General features: G+C 40.8%; 1 protein-coding gene across 1 annotated transcript; it reads left to right on the top strand.

The window, feature by feature from the left end:
• The first annotated feature begins 326 nt into the window (after positions 1-326).
• Positions 327-18,387, top strand: CHMP4C (charged multivesicular body protein 4C). Its single transcript, XM_005150831.3, has 5 exons — positions 327-671; positions 7,710-7,887; positions 8,812-8,926; positions 12,313-12,421; positions 14,960-18,387. The coding sequence occupies exons 1-5, from the start codon at positions 476-478 to the stop codon at positions 15,022-15,024; spliced, it is 663 nt and encodes a 220-aa protein (XP_005150888.2). The 5' UTR covers positions 327-475; the 3' UTR covers positions 15,025-18,387.
• The last annotated feature ends 1,029 nt before the right edge of the window (positions 18,388-19,416 follow it).

The following is a 19,416-nucleotide window of genomic DNA, read 5'->3' as shown; positions in this document are numbered from 1 at the left end:
TGGACAGTGCTCCTGTGTCCCTGGAGTCACGCCGCCCGTGTCACCAGCCCTTCCGGGCTCGGGGCGCGTTGCCCCGGCAATCCCCTCAGAGTGCTCTTTCCTGCGGCACAGCAATGAGAGATGATGGGGGGAGCACAAGCTGAGCGCGGGCACCCCGGCCCCGCCTGGGGCGCTCCCCTCTCCCCGCAGGGCTCCTCTGCGGGCAGCCCTGCAGAGCTCTCTACCTCCTCCCGCCCCTCGCCCCGGCGCGGACAGGGGGCACGACTGGCGCACGCCACCGGCAGCAATCCGGTCTCCGTGGAACCGACCCTGGGCGGGCAGCTTGAGGGTGGGGCCGGGCCGGGCCCGCCCCGCCGCCAGGTGCAGTGCCACCGCCAGCGGGTCCAGGAAGTGCCGTCACGGGCGGGCGGAGAGGCTGCTGCGGGCCGGTCTGGCCAGAGCCTTCTTCGGTGGGTGCCGAGCAGGGGCTGCCGCCATGAGCAAGATTTCCAAGTTCTTCAAGGGGGGCGGCTCGTCCGCCTCCAAGGGCCGCCGGGGGCCCTCGCCCCAGGAGGCGCTGGCGCGGCTGCGGGAGACCGAGGAGATGCTCAGCAAGAAGCAGGTATACCTGGAGACGAGGATCGAGCGGGAGCTGGCGCTGGCCCGGCAGCACGGCACCAAGAACAAGCGAGGTGAGTCCCGGTAGCTGGGGTCAGCCGGGCCCGCTGGTCTCCGCCCGCCGCCGGGGGACTTGCGAGACTTTAAATACCAAGGGTCAGACTCTTCTAGGTTGTGCTCTCTGTTAAGAGGGGGTCTCGCGGGGGCCATTGCTGGTTGTGCTCTCCAGGTACTCAACGCGTTTGGTGGTTCAGCTGTGGGCTTGAAGCAAGCATCGCCATGATGCGTGTACGGTGGGGCACGACGATGGCTTTTAGTCTTGGGCATCTCTTGGTGTTCAAGGCCTCCTGGATTTACTGTGGTGGGATCATAAGGGGTGCTTTATTCCTCACTAGTTTACCGTCTGTGGTTCCCTGTGTCATACGTTCATTTGTGCTTAGCATCACAGTCGATGCAGGCATCAGCTGGATACATGCTGTGTGAAGTACTTCTGTTCAAGGTGGGAAGGGGGTTGCAGCTTGCGTTTTGAGCATTGGTTGTGCAGGTAGTAAAAGGAGCTGAAGCACATGAGGATCTTCAGTATATTAATGGATGAAAACACTGAGAGTTGGAAAGTATACTTGTTGGCAACTGAGGAACAAAGTGATTCAGTGATTTGTCTCAAATCAGATAGGAAGTACATGATACCACTAAAAATGAATGATAGTTCAGTGTATTTGTTACTACTGGGCTGCTGTTATCTGCAGAGGAGAGGATACTAAGGGATAATAAGCTTTGGATCCTGCTTATACTGATGTTGGTATCTCTAGAAAGGGAATAATGGTCGCCAGTATCTTGGGGAATATACAGACCTCTGAGAAACGAGTAAATTACTTTTCAAAGTTACCTGGAGTCCTGGTTGTCTACTCTGAGTTTTATTTTTCTTTACATACTTCAAAACAGAAGGAAAAGGCTTTGAATTAACAATTTCTGGCATAATAAGAGTAGCTCTTTCATCTGTTCTTTCTGTTGTTTGATAATTTAACAAATGACTGTGGTGTAACTTAGAACTTGTGAAGAATTGTGTGTTAAAGGTGTTTTGGTTAGCCCTTTAATGGACTAACCAAATGCTTGTAATAATTTAGCGTTTAATAATTATTAGCAAAAGGCAGATAAACTAACTTTTAGTTAGAAGGGATCTAAAAGCATGAGTCAAAATGGGACAGATACGAAGGCACAGTCAGTCAGAGGGAGTAAGGCCAGTTCAGCAGCATAACAGCGTGCTGCGCTGCAGCACGGGAGCTGTCAGGCCTGTCTCAGTCCCACACTTTCTACTTCCTTGGCTGCAACTGGAGTGTCTCTCTTATCCCTTTGTTCAGGTACTGGCACCTGTGTGTGGATGCAGTGAGCTAGTTCAGGAAGGTGATCCAGCTCAGAACTAATTTGCTCTGGGACAAAGTGACCATATAGCTCCTGGGACCGGATTAATTGTGCATATGCCTGGGAATCAGGATGGATGCAAGAGAACAGGGCAGCTCCTGTGACTGTAACAGTTCCTGTTTAGATCCAGACACGTTCCTGTGGAATGTCATTCCAAGCCTGGACTTTAAGCTGCCATAGCTGTAGGAAGAAGAAATGTTCCCTGCCTTTCCTTGTCAGAGCTCCCTGAAGGGTGTATTTCAGAAAGCTGGATGCAGCTGTATAATGTTGTGGGGTTTTGTGGCTGGTTTATTTTTTTACCCAGGGTAGGTTAAGTTCCATTTACCTGTCTGACTCAGCAGCTGACAAGTGCTTGGGTACCTGTGAATGAAAGGGTGGTGCTCAGGCAGAAATGAGTTCTTGTTCTTGGGAGAAGGTGTATCTGCTTCTCCTTTGACTTGGCTGGTTGATGCTGGTTTCAGGTGTTAGTTAGCCTTGTGCTTCAGGCATGCAGTGTTTGACATATGAAGCTTTTCTCCCAGATCTTTGTGTCTGCTGCTGTGCTCAGTATGCAATTCCCCTAGTTCTTTGCCTGTGTGATTATTTGTGGAGTTATGCTGCAAACTGGATTGCTGAGCTGATAATGGTTAAAAAGAACTCCCTTTTATATTGTTTGCTCAGGACTGGACAGCTAAGAATAGTAAAGAGACAGGAGTAGAGCAAAAAGTGCAGAGTGGGATTTTTTTTCATGTCGAAAATGGTTGTAAAGCCAAATGGGATAGTGTAAGTACAGTCAGAGGAGTAACAAGACACATTAACCTTGATGTGCTGAAGTGCTTGAATTTAGCAGGCTAGTGAATAAACTTAAATCCCTAATAATACCTCTTCATTTGATATGTCAGTTGCTTTGCAGTTTGATTGCTGTTGATTTATATGTGACAGTGTATTAGCTGCTATACAGTACTATATGGTTCACAGGAAATCTGTGCTAACCAGCATATATTGTGGTATTATGTAAACATACCCAAAAATGGGAGAATAAAAGTTTTAAGCTATGTTGCCTTGTTAAAATGAATCTTTCAAAGGGACCTTGCAGGTAATTTTTAATGTTGATTTTTCTTAATTGCATCTATGGAGAAGCCTATGGAAACCAAAATAGGACTGTCCAAGACTGGAACCGAATGCATCTGTGTATAGAAAATGGCACCAAATGAGCATGATCTCATTTGATTTTAGGTGTGTGAGTCTGAGTCAGTAATACTGTCATAGGAGAGAGCAGATTCAGGCACCAGCAATTTTTCATTAGTTCAGATGATTCTTGAATGGGTTCACATGACATCAATAGGCTTAACTTGATTTAAAAGCTGTAACAGGTTAGCTATGCTAATAGATGTGAAACATCATGTAAATATTTTGGCTTCTCCTTTACAAAGTGAGTAGCTCTGCAGTTCCTGTTGTGATACATTTCCAGTATTCCCCATTAATATCTTACTGTAGCCAGACCACTCAAGAGTTTTCAAAACAGGTGTGTATGTTGGAATTCCCTCTGCAGAGGTTATGTCATGAGAAGCAGTATTTTGTTTTCACAGTTACCACTGCCTTTTAATCTCTTCTTCATTCCATATCCAAAGTCGTGATTTTTTGGGGTATCTCTTGCTGTACTTTTTTGGGTATCTCAGTTTCAAACAGCTCACAGCTGCCAACTCCATGTGCAATTTGGCCTTTCATCTTCATTATTTTGAAGATCATACAGGAAAATTCAGAGGACATAAATTGATGCTGAGTTTTTGAGAACTCTTTTTAAAAGGAAATGCATTTCCTGAAGTGTGCCTGTGCCTGTGAAAATAACATACACGTGACTGGGTGTTGGTTCAGTCTGGAATCTTTCACAGAACCTAAAAAAATAGCTAACTGAGAAGAATAAAGTTAAAAGCAGCCATCCAGAATAGGATTAAATCTTAACCATGAAAAGCCACATAGTACCATTGGGGACAAAACTAATATAAAAAGTTGGAGTAACAGGTAGGCTTTTACAATTAGATGTAGCTAAATATGTTGCGTGGTACATATGAACAGGGCTCATGTGGCCATGTAGCATTCCTTTCAAGTGAGTTAGTTGTAACCAGAAGGCTGTTGAAAGCAAACAACAGTATAGTAGTTGCACTTCAACACAGACAGGGCCATCATGCCTGTGGCAGGGTGTATGACAGGTTGGGGCTGAGGGTTTCTGGCAGAGAGATATGGGGAAGCTCTTAATGCATCTTTGTTCTGTGAATTGCAACTATTGTTCTCTGATCTTCATGATCACATTTCAGGTGTCTTGCCATGAACTGGAGTGGCTATAACAAGTCAAATTCATTATTGTTCTTGAATTAGCCCCTCAGTTGTAACTGTATGTGGCTTCACCTTTGAGGTTTTAAGGATTATGAATGCTGATAATGAGTTTACTTAGGGTGGTATAATTTTTTTATAGCCTCATCAGCACTTCTTTTGGTTGCCTGTGGTGTAAGGGAGATCAGAAGCTGTAATCCTTGCAGAAATTAAGTTGAGGTCTGTGAACTGTATTTGAGAATGAGTATTTTCACATGGGTGTCATATTTCCTTAAGAAACATTCTTCTTCACCAGTTCCCCTTTGGGAATTTTAAGGGTTAAAAGACAATGCTTTTGTTCGTACTTCAAAAGATTAAATCATCTGTAATTCGTATACTAAAGGTTGTTGGTGGTGGGCTTGACAGGTAAAGGTGTTGATATCACTGACCTATCTCTTTTCATTCTGGTTTGTCATGAAACCATGAGGAGGGTGCCACAGATCTTTGTGTCACTACTTTTGTTCTTTGCTTTAGAAATCTGGATATTAAATGTATCCAGGATTACTGTTGCCCAACTGGCCATTTCTGCTTTCTTAATGAAGCATAGTAGTGATAATGGAAAAGAGTCCTTCTATATGTTAATAATAATAGTTCTTTAATATGCATACTTAAACTGACATTAATCTACTGATGTTCCACCCCTTATGTTAGAAACCTCAGATTAAAAGAAGTGTTTCTATTCTATGAGCTTCTGTTCTATTCCTGCTTGCTGGAAATGTGCTAAAGCCCAGCCAAGTGCTGACCATTTCATTTTGAAATGCAGGAGTTGCATCAGCTTCTTTGGAGCACAACAGAATGTATGAGATGCTTTTTTTACCCCCAGAAGACCTCCACCTTTTTCTGGTATTAGATACTTGCTTCCTCACTCTGTCCTTGTTTAGACTCTTCCTCCCTGGGCTGTCTCCCTTTGAAATCTCTGGAATGGGCTGCACCCTTTTTCAGTACCATTCTTAGACCTGCTTGTATGTGCAGTAGAAAAGCACTTATGTTCATGATAGTCTGTAAACCAGAAAAAATACATTTCAAATAAGAAGGAAATTCTCTTAGCTATAGAAGCTACTATAAGAAAACTGCACAATGAAGGGCAGTCATTTAATATAAATGAGAGAAATCACATAGTGTGGTTTGGGAATTTATTATGTCTTGGTAAGGAAGGAATATAAATTGATTTCCTGTGAAGTGCTTTGTTCTATAAGTCACTGGAAAAACTAAAGAGAATTAAAAAAGGTGATATGTTGCACTACAGTAATTAGGAAAAGCTGTTTACGAATAGGCGAAGTCACACAGAGTTCAGCTTCTATGGTCTCTTGGTTTGGGTGTGGTTTAATTAAGTGTTAATACAGGAACCTTCAGTATTTTGAAAACAACTTCTTTGTATGTAACTGAGGAAATCCATTTTCTCTCTGAGCAGTCAGTAATAACAGCACCATTACAGAGTCCCATTTCTGAAAAACAACTGGAAATATTGCCCTGTAGTAGCTACTTGCACCAGTGGGAGTCTTTCTGCACCAGCTAGTGTTCCTCAGTGCACAGGGCTTTGAAGACCCCCTTGGCACAGCCAGTGTTATGCACAGTTTCAGACTATTAAATTTATCTGAAATCTCTGGCTTCCTAACATAAGAATCCTAAGATCAAATTTTGATTCAACTGAAGCTAAGGAAGGAAGTGGTTGGTGTCCTAATACTAACAATAATAAGCATAAATAAGTAGGGAAATAAGTATGTAAAAAGAATATTTGTGATTAAATTAAACTGGTGTATTTTGGAATTGCCAATGAGAATTTTACAGTTTTTCGCATTTGCAGTTTACGTGACATCACCTGGCATTCATGCTTTCAGGGTGTGCATGATCTTTGCACCATTCCCCAAAACCTGGGAAAATCTCGAGTTTGAATACTGTGATTATTAGTCTGTTGTGATTGCAGTTTGCCATCCTGAAACATTTTACTGCTAGTGCCAGAATCATAGAAGGGTTCGGGTTGGAAGGTCATCTTAAAGGTCATCTTGTTTCAGCCCCCCTGCCATGGGCAGGGACATCTTCCTTTAAGCCAGATTGCTCTTAGCCTGCATAAATGCTTGTCTTCACACAGCTAACAATGAGCAGTCTTGACCGTGTTGATTCAAGTATACCTCAACACAGCACTAGATTTTTTTAAAATTTTTGTTAGTGTGTTGTTGCACACTGTAAATCTATGCCCCTTCTTGGAGGGATCCTAGCTTCATTTGCAAAGTTGTGTCAAGTTTCAATATTATTGCATGTGTGCAATTACTCAAATAGGAAAGCGACAGTAATTGCTGCTATTGGTTGTGTGGGGGGCTGCAGTGCTGTTGTTGCTTGTTGGCTCTGAACCTGATTTAAAAGTTGAATGTAAGAGAAAAGGGAAAAGACATGGCTATTAACAGCATTGAAAAAGCTATGGGTTAACTCAGTCTCTTGGTTTTGTTTGTTTGTTGTCTTGCCTGGCACATGTGTAGGTTGGAAAGGACAGTGATCAGGAAATGCTTGTGGCAAGATTATGTATGTTCCACACCCAGAGGCCAAGAGAAAGTTCTTTTCTCCTTCTCCATGTCACATGCATTCATTCTGGTAATGATTTACTCTGGGCAAAGTACGCTGCTCATAATTTAGCAAATATAAAAGACTAATCTTAGCAAAAGACTAATCTCAGTGATTTACAAAGTTAATAGGGAGTAGCTGGACTTGTCAGTGGCTGTTTTTACGAAGTTTTATATGTTTTCAAGTTCTAAGGTTTAAAGATCATGCTCGTAAGTGATTATAAAGAAATATGTACAGCTGAAAGCCACAGAAATGAGTCTTCATCTGATCTAACAACCTGCTTTGTTAGCTGTTTGGGCTTTCCATTGCACCTGGCAATTCCTCCTGCTGAGGCAAAGTTTAGAAAGCAGCACTGATGGAGGTGTGGTTATCATGACAGATCTTCTTACACTGTCTTCCTTAGTTTTTGCATATGTTTTGCAGCTTCTTCTTTTCTTTTTCCCCTTTTTCCTCCTTTCTGACTTCACTCTGACATTTTTTCTTCCCTGTCTTCCTTGCTTTGCCTATGTGCACAGGATGGAGTTCACGATCTCCCGCAGTGGAGGAAGAAGATGCTCTTCCCTGTGGTGTTCAAAGGAGTTAAGCTAAAAGAGACTTCCCAGCATGTTCATGCAACAGCATGTTGGTGATAAACAGGCTGCTGATCTGGTGTGGTCAAAGCTTGTCTCCCTACTAGTAAGGTAGGAGGGTGAGAATTATAAATTCTGCAGGTTGGCTTGGTGCTGAACTTCTTGTCCTTGCATTTTGCTATAAAAATACACAATGCACTTTGCCTATTCCCATTCCAGCTGCCTTACAAGCACTGAAGAGAAAAAAGAGATATGAGAAACAGTTGAGTCAAATTGATGGGACACTTTCAACCATTGAGTTCCAGAGAGAGGCATTGGAGAATTCCCACACCAACACAGAAGTGCTCAAGAATATGGGCTATGCTGCACAAGCTATGAAAAAAGTACATGAAAATATGTAAGTGCTAATAGCTTTCAAGTTGAGCTCTACTAACCACTTTCAAGCTGTTTCATCACTGAAGAATATTTTATCAAATCAGACTGTTCTAACTTAAGTTTTGGCTCAGGCATTTAATGTCAGGAATGCTGTTGATGCAGTGGTGTTATATTTGGCAGAAAAAAATGTCTTAACAGCTAGTCTCGAAGAAAGCTCGCTTAACTAAAGATCCATGTTTTTCTTAAGTCTGCCTTGGCAGTGGAGACTGGCCTCTGTCCCTGCTTTTTTTTGCTTTCTTTTTCAGAAGAAAATATAGTAGAAGAAACTAAGTGGACATTTTTCCTTCAAGTCTGTAAGCTGGGCTGTGTGATTCAAAGTACTAATTGACATGAATAAAGGAGAGGGACTTTTTTTTTGGTCTGTTTAGTATTTTTATATGTCCCATGTTTCATGAGCTGTTTTCCTGCCTGAATAAACAGTTAAATGAGAAAGATTGTTCTGGGAGAAGCAAACAGGAACTGAAACAATAATGAAGTTAACAATAAGGGGAAGATTTAAAGTGGAGTATAGTCCTGTTAAGTTCCCCTCAGTTTAACATCAAAAAAGATCCATCTGTAGAGATGCTGACTAGGAAAGAGATGGGATCTGCCCAGAGGATGTGACTCTTGACTGAGAAGCTCAGAGAGGGAGAGAGACACAAACTGCTGCAGTTTGACCTTTTTTACAGTCCCAAAGTGGAAGAAATTTGACTGGCTGAAACACACAGAAGCTTGCCAGGAAACATTAAGGTGTAGGTGAGCAAAATTATTCCCTGCGAATTCTGCTTTTTATATGCAGCCATGGTATAAAAAGAAAATAGAGTCTGTTCAAGGTTTTCTAAGTCTCTTTTGTAGTATCTGAATTGACGAACTATCTTTTAAAAATGTTTCTATGTTATCTTGCCAGGGACTTGAACAAAATTGATCATTTAATGCAAGATATCACTGAACAGCAAGACGTTGCCCAGGAAATTTCAGATGCTATCTCAAACCGAACTGCCTTCAGTGATGAGTTTGATGAGGTTAGTACTTCAGGCTTGCGAGTTTCAGCTGTTAAATGATCCCATAGCTATTTCGTTGTTGTCTAGTGGATTGTTCTGGTGGTTTGTCTCTCAGAAGGTGTTGGTGTGGAATTCCTTGATTCTAGCTTACCCCATCAAGGATGTTTGCCTACTTCTCACATGCATCTTTTTTGTAGATAGATAGATATGTGTGTGTGTATATATGTATTTTTAAATATATATCTATTAATATATATAACTATATAATAAAAATATGTAAACTCTAAAAATATTTCTATTTGTATATAAATTTTAAGAAAGGCAACTTTAACTGCACTCCTATAGCTGTTATTCTCATTTGCACCGTGGGAGGAGGTCACTAAAACGTGTAATTTGTACTGCTACAAGTGGACACTGAAACATATAATTTTTTGTGCTCCAAATAGACATCCATTTGACTAAGTGCATATTTGTATGCCATGAACTGTTCTCAATTCTGAATATTTGGACCATTTTTTAAAGATTATTTTTGGTGCTTGAAGATGCAGGTGCTTTCTCTGTGTTCCAGATTTTCTGCAAAGTAGATCCATTAGGTTGACTTGGGGGAAAGGGAGGTTTTTCTCAGCAGTTATAATTTGTTGAAAACAGTAATGATTCTTTGTATTTTATTCCCATTATCTGCTTTCCTGTTTTTCCACTTTGAATGTAAACAGACTTTTCAAGAAACAGTTTAATTGTTACTGGCACAAGGAATGGGATTTGACGTGTGTAAACTGGGTTTCAAACAACTGAAAAACACTGCCATCCCAAGCAGCTATACAGTGTCTTTTCCTTGTCATCATTGCTTAAACTGTAGAAGTACAGACTTAGTAAGCATGTTGTAGTTTGACCTGGCAGTTCCTAAGAGATAATAGTTGTCGTGGTTTAAACCAAGTCCCCCAACTCCCGGAGAGTTAGGAAGGAGAATCCAAAGAATGTAGCCCCCACGGATTGAGATAAGAACGGTTTAATTGCTAAGGCATAACACAAAACCCCTACTGCCATTTACTACTACAAATAATAATGATACAGCAAACAGCAAGTGAAAAGAATACAACACCCCACCAGCCAACAACCCATAACTCACTCCACCCTGCCCGGCTGAGCACCACGTGCTCCCTCCTCCATTTTCCTCCCCAGCTCCCTCTCTTTCCCAGTATGCATCCTGGGCATCATGTGCTATGGTATGGAATACCTCATTGCCTAGCCTGGGTCAGGTGTCCTGTCTCTCCTTCCTCCCGGACTCCCCTCCTCCACCTGGCTGGAAAAAACCTTGAACAAAAAACACCCTCAAAACATGCTCAAACCATGACAATAGTCTAAATTAATGGACACATTTCCTGTTCTGGGAGACTAAGCCACTGTCACACAGGGCATCATTTTATCAGCATCTGCTTTTGTACTGGGGCCTAATACTTGTAGCACTTGTCCAGTAACTGGCAAGTTTGGTCTCCAGCACACTTCAGCTTGAGAGCACTGGAATCAGTGACTTAATTGCTGGGTTATGAGGTGATTTGTGTTGGAGGATGACATTTAATTTTATTTTTTTTAAGGACATTTTGACAAAACACTTGGATTTCCTCTTCATATGTGTGCCATGGGTGCAAGGAGATCATGGAAGCATGTAATTTCTACTGCTCCAGACAGACACAGAAACTTAAGGGTTCTTTCTCTTTGGATTGACACAGTATATGTCATGAAGAATGCAAAAAAGCTCTGTCCTGCCTGAGTAAGGATGCTTACTGGGAGAGGCAATCTTTTCTTGGAGGCCTGCTTCTGATGTGAAATGCATTCCCATGAACAAAACCTGGAACCTGAGAGTTCACGTATCTTCCACCTGCTCTCTTTTTGGCCGAGGATAAGAGGAGGGAGGAGATTTGTTATAGCTATTGAGATACTCCACAGCCTAGTTGTAAAGCAGTTCCTGAGTTGTGGGAAATATAAGTTAAATTCATGCTTGAGGGTGAGAATAACTTGTCTCACTTTGACAGCAAATATTCTAGCCACTACATCATTATATTAAAGTTGTAGGAGTCATGATCATGGTTTTCTTTTTTTAAAGAGAGCCTATTCTGTCTGGTACTACCTCTGAATTTTTTGTGTTCAGTAGAGGTTGGTAAGGACTAATTTGGTATTGGAGGGTGCTAGATGATCATGTAGAGGTCTTCAGAATTACCTGTTTCCATTGACCTTATGGCAGCTTGGACATTAACTTTTAAAGAAGCTTGTATTCACAGCACTGCCTGGGGCACTTAAAGTACGGGCACATTTGCTCTTCAGCTAAATGCCTAAGTTAGATATGGGGTCCCAAACTTGCACATTTCCTTGAGGGATCAGCTGTCAATTGAACATCATCAGCTATTGACCCGACGCTGAAATTTATAGATGGTATCCCAGTATTTGCATTGTGAACTAGGTCAGGTAGGCAAACTAGCCTTTCTTTGGCCTTAAGATATAAAAACATGAAGAAGTAAGTCTGAGAAGGCCTGTAGTGACTATGTGGTTAACATCTGAACTTCCACATTGGTGATACGTTAGGTATAAATGAGTAGGCAAAGCCCATTTCAGGACCTGTTGGATCTCACATTGCTACAGCCACTTTTGCCAAGTTTTTCTTTTAAAACAATTTATTAATGTGGCAAAGTTCCATTGCTCTGCAAATATGTAATAGTTAGCTTCCTTTCTTTGAGAAAGCCCAGCCAACAAATAGGCTTTTTTAAAAAAAAGTGTATAGCCTTTTTTATTTTTAGTATTATGCAAGTGGATCAGATCATCTGTCCAAATCAGCTCCTGCAGCTAAAAGTCCAAGTGTGTTACATGCTTCACAAGTGAATAACAGGACCCAGGACAGTTCTGATTTTAGTGCTCCTTTGAAATCATATATAATCCTGGACTTGTGTGATAGGGTTGAAGCATAATATTCAATGTCAGCCTACTGTGTAACCAGTGGAAACTGTTTTGAAAATGGAAGAAATTGCACATTAAAATCAGAATCTATTAAAGACTACAGGCTCCAGTTTGGAACAAACCTGAGGATGGCAGTGGGACTTCTCTTTTTCCTGTGTTTGCCTTTTTGATAAGTATTACACTGCTATCAGTTTTCTTTCTAATTTTATTCCTTGTCCTGTTTCTAACTTCATTATCCTTCTTACAACTTTCAATTGAGGTTTACTCTTACCACCCACGTTTAGTAAAAATCATACTTGGGATATGCTGGTTTTTCATATTTATTTTCAGGTGTAAACTGTTTTTGTTTTGTTCTTTTATTTTGTTTCAGTAGTGCTTTGTTTCATGGTGATTAAATGTGCCCTTGCCTGAGGTCACTGTCAAGGCAGTGAAACTGTAAATAATGTTTTCCTTGAATTTAGGATGAGTTGATGGCAGAATTAGAAGAACTGGAGCAAGAAGAATTGAACAAAGGAATGAGAGATGTCAGGTTGCCAAGTGTTCCGTCCACATCGCTGCCTTCTCACCCTGGTAAACTGCCTGCTTGCCATTTTACATTTCTCATGATTAAGCCGTGATGTGAGAAGGAAGGAAGAGAGAATTTCAAAGATATACTTAACTCTGGCTTAACTTTTAAAGTATTATAGATTCCTGTTCCTATTTTTATATCTGTTTATCAGGAAAAGCAGAATGGAATTCTGGTTTCCTGTATGAAAGCATTTAGCACTAAAATCTCTGTAGATTTGGGGAGACAAATGCAGGGAACTTGACCTTGGTACCCATGCATCTCCTGAAACAGTGAGATTACCAAGGAATGGGAATACATTTTTGTTTTTTGGTTTTTTGTTTTTTTTTTTTTTTTTTTACAATTAAATCCTTAGTCTTTTTAAATTGGAGTCTGACCTATATTGAAAATGTTTGCATCACAAAGATCCATCTTTGTAGGGTAGTGGTTTGATATTTACCACTGGTATCTTAATGAGAAATTAAGGAAGCAGCAGGAAGTACACATTTAAAAAAATATTGTAATTCCTTTGCTTGCTTTCTACAGAGCAGACTTATTCCTGGTATTAAGCAGTAGCTTTCTTTTTCTGTAGTTCTGCCCTCTTCCTTTTGAATTAAGCCAGAGACAGTTGACTTTTACTACACCTTTCACCATGTCCCTGTTGTCCTCTACCAGCTGAAAGGCGTGCTGTGTATTGATGCTAGTAAAACAGTATAAATGTTTGATGGTAAGGACAGCACACATGTTACACAGGTTGTTTATGGTGCTTTCTGCTGCAGAACAGGTTACATAGACCAGTTCAGCTAAGAGACTCTTACATGTGTTTTAGCAGACAGCACTTAAATCCCGAGTAGCAGTTTTAAATGTTCAGATTGGGATTGTGCCTCATCTACTGAAGTCAGTTGCAAAACAACTAGTAAAAAAAAAAAAAACAAACCAAAAAACCACAGATTTAGGAAAATGCAGTGCAAGTTGCAGTCTGGGCATTTATGACTTGTTCATACATCTTTTTCCAGATCTAGCTGTGCAAGTTGACATTTTTATTAAACCCAGGCCATCTCCATGTGCTTCTTTTAATATGCTGCTTCTCTATCTGTATGGCTGCTTCAGGCAAAATTAGCTGGTTACAATTCTATAGTTTAAGGCATTGCAAAACAAGCTTGCCTTTTCTGAAACTCCATGCTTACTGTTACACAGCAATAGAAAAAAAAGAACCGTTAGTATTTCTCATTAGAGATACATGTTACCTTCCTGATTTCAGAGCTGAGGAAACTGAGATGGAGCAAGTCATAGTGATCTTCCCTAGTCGCACAGTGAGCCAGTGGCACTTGGAGAGTATGGGCTGATTAACTGAACAAAGACAGTTCAGGAATTTCTTCCTTTTAACAAATGGCAGCTCCCATTAAAATGCAGTGAGGCTGAACCTGCACATGCAGAGCTCTTCAGTGCTATTTGAAAAGATAGCAGGATGTACAGCCAGCCAGGGATTGGTCACTTGTGCCTGCTCAAGTGGCAGAGAGAGAATTAGCAGCATTCCTGGGGACACTTGCTTTATGTGACAACTCTTAGAGATTAAATGTGTTTTCTGTGGGAGCCTTTCAGTAGGAATCATAGAATCACAGAATAGTTAGGGTTGGAAAGGACCTTAAGATCATCTAGGTCCAACCCCCCTGCCATGGGCAGGGACACCTCACTAAACCATGCCAACCAAGGCTCTGCCCAGCCTGGCCTTGACCACCAGGGATGGAGAATTCACAACCACCCTGGGCAACCCATTCCAGTACCTCACCACCCTAACAGTAAAGAACTTCTTCCTTATATCCAGTCTAAACTTCCCGTGTTTAAGTTTTAACCCGTTACCCCTTGTCCTGTCACTGCAGTCTCTAGTGAAGAGACTCTCTCCAGCATCCCTGTAGGCCCCCTGCAGATACTGGAAGGCTGCTATGAGTTTTCCACTCAGCCTTCTCCAGGCTGAACAGCCCCAATTTTCTCAGCCTGTCTTCATATGGGAGGTGCTTGATCATCCTTGTGGCCCTCCTCTGGACTTGTTCCAACAGTTCCATGTACTTTTTATGTTGAGGACACCAGAACTGCACACAGTACTCCAGGTGAGGTCTCACAAGAGCAGAGTAGAGGGGCAGGATCACGTCCTTTGATCTGCTGGTCACGCTTCTTTTGATGCAGCACAGGATACAGTTGGCTTTCTGCGCTGCGAGTGCACACTGAAGCCGGTTCATGTTCGGTTTCTCATCGACCAACGCCCCCAAGTCCTTCTCTGCAGGGCTGCTCTGAATCTCTTCTCTGCCCAACCTGTAGCTCTGCCTGGGATTGCTCTGAGTTACATCAGACCCATATTGTTAACCTCAGGGTTACATTTGAGATAACAGTGGGAGCAAAGTAGTTGCATCCTTCATCAGCTTCATTACTGTATTACCTAGGTTTAGCTTGCTACTCAGTAAATTAATCTGAGTGCTGAGAAGCACTATGCCCCTCCTCATGCTAATAAATGAAATGGTTCTGACTGTCACATTTAGTTGATGGGTATTGTTACTCTCTCTTTGCAGCATCAACGAGGAAGAGAGCAGAGGATGAAGATGAAATGAAGAAGCTTGCTGCCTGGGCTTCATAAGACCACGGTCTTTCTATAGCACTGAACATTACAGTGCAGATGTACAGAGCTGTAAAGCTGTTTTATAACTACTGATATACTGTGGTTTCATTTCGTAAAGGCTGTTTTTTTATGGCCAGTCTTGCTAAGAATAGTGTTACTGCCATATTACAAAACTAGTTTAAAAATAACAGTTGAAAAATACAATAGTTGCCATAACTCCAGGCTTCAAACTTTTTTTCAGCCTTTTCAGTTTATATTAGGTGATGTTGTATTATGTCTGGCTGGTTTGTAAAACCTAGGTACCTCACACAGAGCTGGATTTGTTGTTGAAATGCAAAAGTTAAAGTCATTAAGGCCCTATCCTAGAGGGTTATTTGGTTCAGACTATTTGAATATTAGCAAAGAAGCTTTATACATGTCCTGACTTGCAAGTTTCTTTGGGCCCAAGAGCTAATAGCCGTTCATTTAGTCATGGAGATTTAAACAATCTGCCTGGAGCAATTTATGGTGACCTAGATATTAAGAGGAGGCTCTTCTGCAGGTTTTTGAAGTGGGATAGGTATTTTTGATTTAAGCTTGGCTGCAATATCCCCTGCCCTTCTGTAGGTCAGGTTGAATTGTATTTTGAACTATTTCCCTCTTGGTTAAAGAACAGTTTTACCGTGATTGGGGAAAATTAAATGTCCAAGTTCTTATAGATCTCTGCCAAACAAAACTGATTTCTGCTAACCCTGTCAAAGATCCGGAAGAGATTTGAGCTTCCTTTGTTTTACCCTACTTTGTCTTTCTAAGCTGAGTCTTTACTTTGTATGATAATACCCATCCTGCAAGCAATTAATAACACATTTTTAATTATACAATTTCAAAATAATCTTCTGAGTGTTCAGTTCTTTTCTCTTACTCAGTTTCTGAATGGAAATAATAAAAGCATGTTACATTCAAAATGCCATTTTAACCCTGGTTAAAATCTGATTCTGGGTTAGTTGTAAAGTTGATGCATTACTGTCCAACTGACAACTTCATAGCTTGAGGAAAAAAGGCCACTCTGAGTGGTAAACTACTACATATATAGAGAAATCACTGTTGTAATACAAAACAAGAATTGAATAGGCTGCTTTGTACTAACAAATTCTATTACATGAAACTTAAGCTCTATGCTAGTTGTCTGCTGTCAGTCACACGGAAATAGTAAAACACTGGAGTTCTGAGGAATGTGGGAAGCAGAGTGACATCAATCACTCTTGTTTTCGTGTTAATTTAAATTTACTGATGATTGAACCACTTGGGGTATAGTGAGAGTCTTGGTTTCTGTAGTTCTGTTTCAGTGGAAGACTGACTCCTTCTTCTGTGGGCTTTAGGCTATGATGTGCTGGGTGTTCAGCTTCAATAGGCTGCAATAGGCTTCAGCTTCTTAGATTTTAGGTTAAGCATAAGCTAATGTGTGTTTCTGGACATGGCATGCTGGCATGCTCAGAACCTTTCAACTTGAGTTCATGGGTGAAACATCACATTTACAAACCCTGTGGAGAGATTCAGTTTTTCAGGACTTTTTTTTTGTTTTCTCTGTAGTGGAATTGCTTTTGGTTTGCATCCATTTGAAGGGACAATCAAGCTTTGCCACTTTACTTTGGATGCATTTCTTATTTGGAAAAAACACAAGTGTGTTAATTCTGTCCCAAGGTTTGGAGGTACCAGAAAAATTGTTTCTTTCTGCTGAGTGGAGAAAACCTAGAACTATGCAATTTTTAGTTTGGTTTTCTTTTTTTTTTTTTTTAAAGAAACAAACAAAACCACAAAAAATCCCAACAAAACCCCAACCTGCCTTAAATTTAAAAATACATTTTGAACTCTCAGTAGGAAATCAAACACTAACAAAATGTTCCTCAGTTTTAATGCTTGCTGATATTCAGGATGAGATACCAGCTGAGAGCAGGCATATTTAATAAAATAACAAGTATTTGGAGTTACTTAGAATCCAGTTGCTAATCCTGTTGGCTGGAGTCCTGTTTTCAAGGTATGCAGTTTATGCAAGTCTCTGAGCTGGGTACAGAAAGTATTAATGTACACTGATTGCACCACTGTATGAGGCTAGCCATGTGTCTGTGGGCACATGTAGTATTCTAAATGTCAGGCCATACCAACATAGTCCTGTGCTTAGCTTGGAAAAGTTGGCTTCTAGCATCTGTTCTTGGTTGAATTAGTAGTTTTCCAATACTTGGCACTTTGCATAGCACTTGGTATATTTAAAGTGCTCTACAACCTAGCCAGAATAGGTTTCTAAACTTCCAGCTTGAAACTGAAATGATTTTCAGTCTGCTTTGGAAAAAGTGCACCTGCTGTTTTATGTAAGAACTTTCCATGTGAGCTCTCTGCAAGGGTGAAGAAATCTAGGCAAAGGCTTCTCCTTTGCAAGCTAGCATCTGGCTGCTGACCTTCAGCAATGTTTTGGCCAAGTGCTGATCCTGGGAAATTTCAAGTGTCTTCAGCTTACTGATTTCAGACCAGACACTTTAGGAACAAGATTTGTGAAGGGTGAAGAAAATAAACTGGTCATTCAGATGAGCTTCCATAGAATCCTGGTGGCCCTGGAGGAGAGAGTCACATACCAGTTTATAGGCTAGGATGTGAGTGGTTGATGAAGCTATAGTCAAGGATACTGTAGGCATGTGTACACACCAAAATACAGTATGGGTCTCCAGAACAGGAGTGCTTGTTGATAGGTTTGTCTGGGAGGCAGTAGGTGATGGGTTTTCTTCAAAAACAGAGGGGTTCTAGAGATTCAGCTGAGGTAGTGTCTCTCTTTCATAAATTCAGATGACAGTATGACAAATGGCTCTTCCTTCTTTGAACATATGTCTCTCTGTGTGCCAAGACGGTATTTGTTTAGTATGTAAGCAGATGAGAGTGAACAGTGTCAACATGTTACTGTAAATGTACTGTCTATTGGCTGGAACATATTTTACAAGAGGACTGGCAGCAGATGGTGCACTATAGCTGCTTCCTTTCTTATTTCTTATTTGCTTTGAGAAAGTTTTCTTCTCTGAACAGGCTTGGATGTTTTTAATCTGGATATTTTTAAAAGGAAGGGAAATGTACGAATAAAAAGAAAGTTAATATATATATGCTGTAAATAAGTATTTTGGTGTCATATTTGTCTTATATGATTGTATTAAATTTATTTTCCTATCAGGCAAGACTGTAAGTACTCTCCTTACACTGTCATTAGGATACAATACTCTTTTAGAGGATATTGGATATTAGGAAATATTGTTTTAATGTCTTAATCTTTCAGCATCAGGCTAGAATCCAGGAATTCTTTGAAGGTGATATGGTTTGAAAAAACAACCAAACAATAAAAAACCCAAACAGCATATGCTGTGGGTTTTGGGCTGCATTCCTTCACACTTAACAGTTGTTCAGCCAAGCACTTCTTTTATTTTAACGTGTTCAAGATACCTACTTCACTTCCACAGCCCCCAACCCATGTTCTCTTCATTGTTTCATAAATGTATGTATTTCACTTTCCAGCTTGTAATGGAAAAGAAGAATGGACAGATCTTTTTAAATATGAAAAATTACTACAGGCAAGGCTGAATTGAAGCAAATAAAATAATGCACTTTTTAATGCAGCTCATTAGAATCTTAAACTAAAAGTGTGTGTGCATAGCATTTCACACTTTCTGTGCATGCATACATGTATATTTGCACATGTATACAGTGTTGGAGCAGTGACTTAAGACCAACATTCATGATCTGATGTGGAGAGGGTTTGACTGCTTGGGCACCTCATTACCTCTTTATGGAGCCTAAAGACTTCATCACAAATCCTCAGGGAACTGTTACAGTATGTCCACGTGCAGCTGTGTGGACAATGTGGGCAGGGATTGTGTTTCTGATGAGAAAAATCTGTTTTTCCTGATGTGGAACCTAAATTATTATTTTAGAAACATAAGGAGCTAGTTTTAGTCTCAAAAATGACTGAACAGCAGGGAATATCCTGAACATCTTAAGAAATGACAAATACTAGAAGTCTAATATAGCTGTAGTATTTTCTCACGTCTGTCCCTGTTGCAGAGACCATTACAAGACCCACTGTTGTAGCACTGTACAGTCAGATGTGCACTGTAAAGAAAACCTGCCTTGTTCATGTGACTGATCACGGTTTAAGTGGTTTGTTGTTTTGTTATCAACAAGTAATTACCTGGCCATCACTGAACGCTTGGGATCAATAGCTACAGTGTAACAGATGGAGTTGTAAAATGTTAGTATGTGCCTAGAAATTTCTAAACACCCCTGTACAACTCACAGGGCACCATGGCCTCTGAGCTGCCCTGCTCCCCTCTCCTCCACAGTACATGTCCTCATGTTTTTGTGTTCTACTTCTATGCTTAGCTGACTTCCCTCTGTTCC

This window comes from Melopsittacus undulatus, chromosome 1 (genome assembly GCF_012275295.1).
Source record: "Melopsittacus undulatus isolate bMelUnd1 chromosome 1, bMelUnd1.mat.Z, whole genome shotgun sequence".
Taxonomy (NCBI): domain Eukaryota; kingdom Metazoa; phylum Chordata; class Aves; order Psittaciformes; family Psittaculidae; genus Melopsittacus; species Melopsittacus undulatus.
This window is presented reverse-complemented; position numbering and strand designations above follow the sequence as displayed.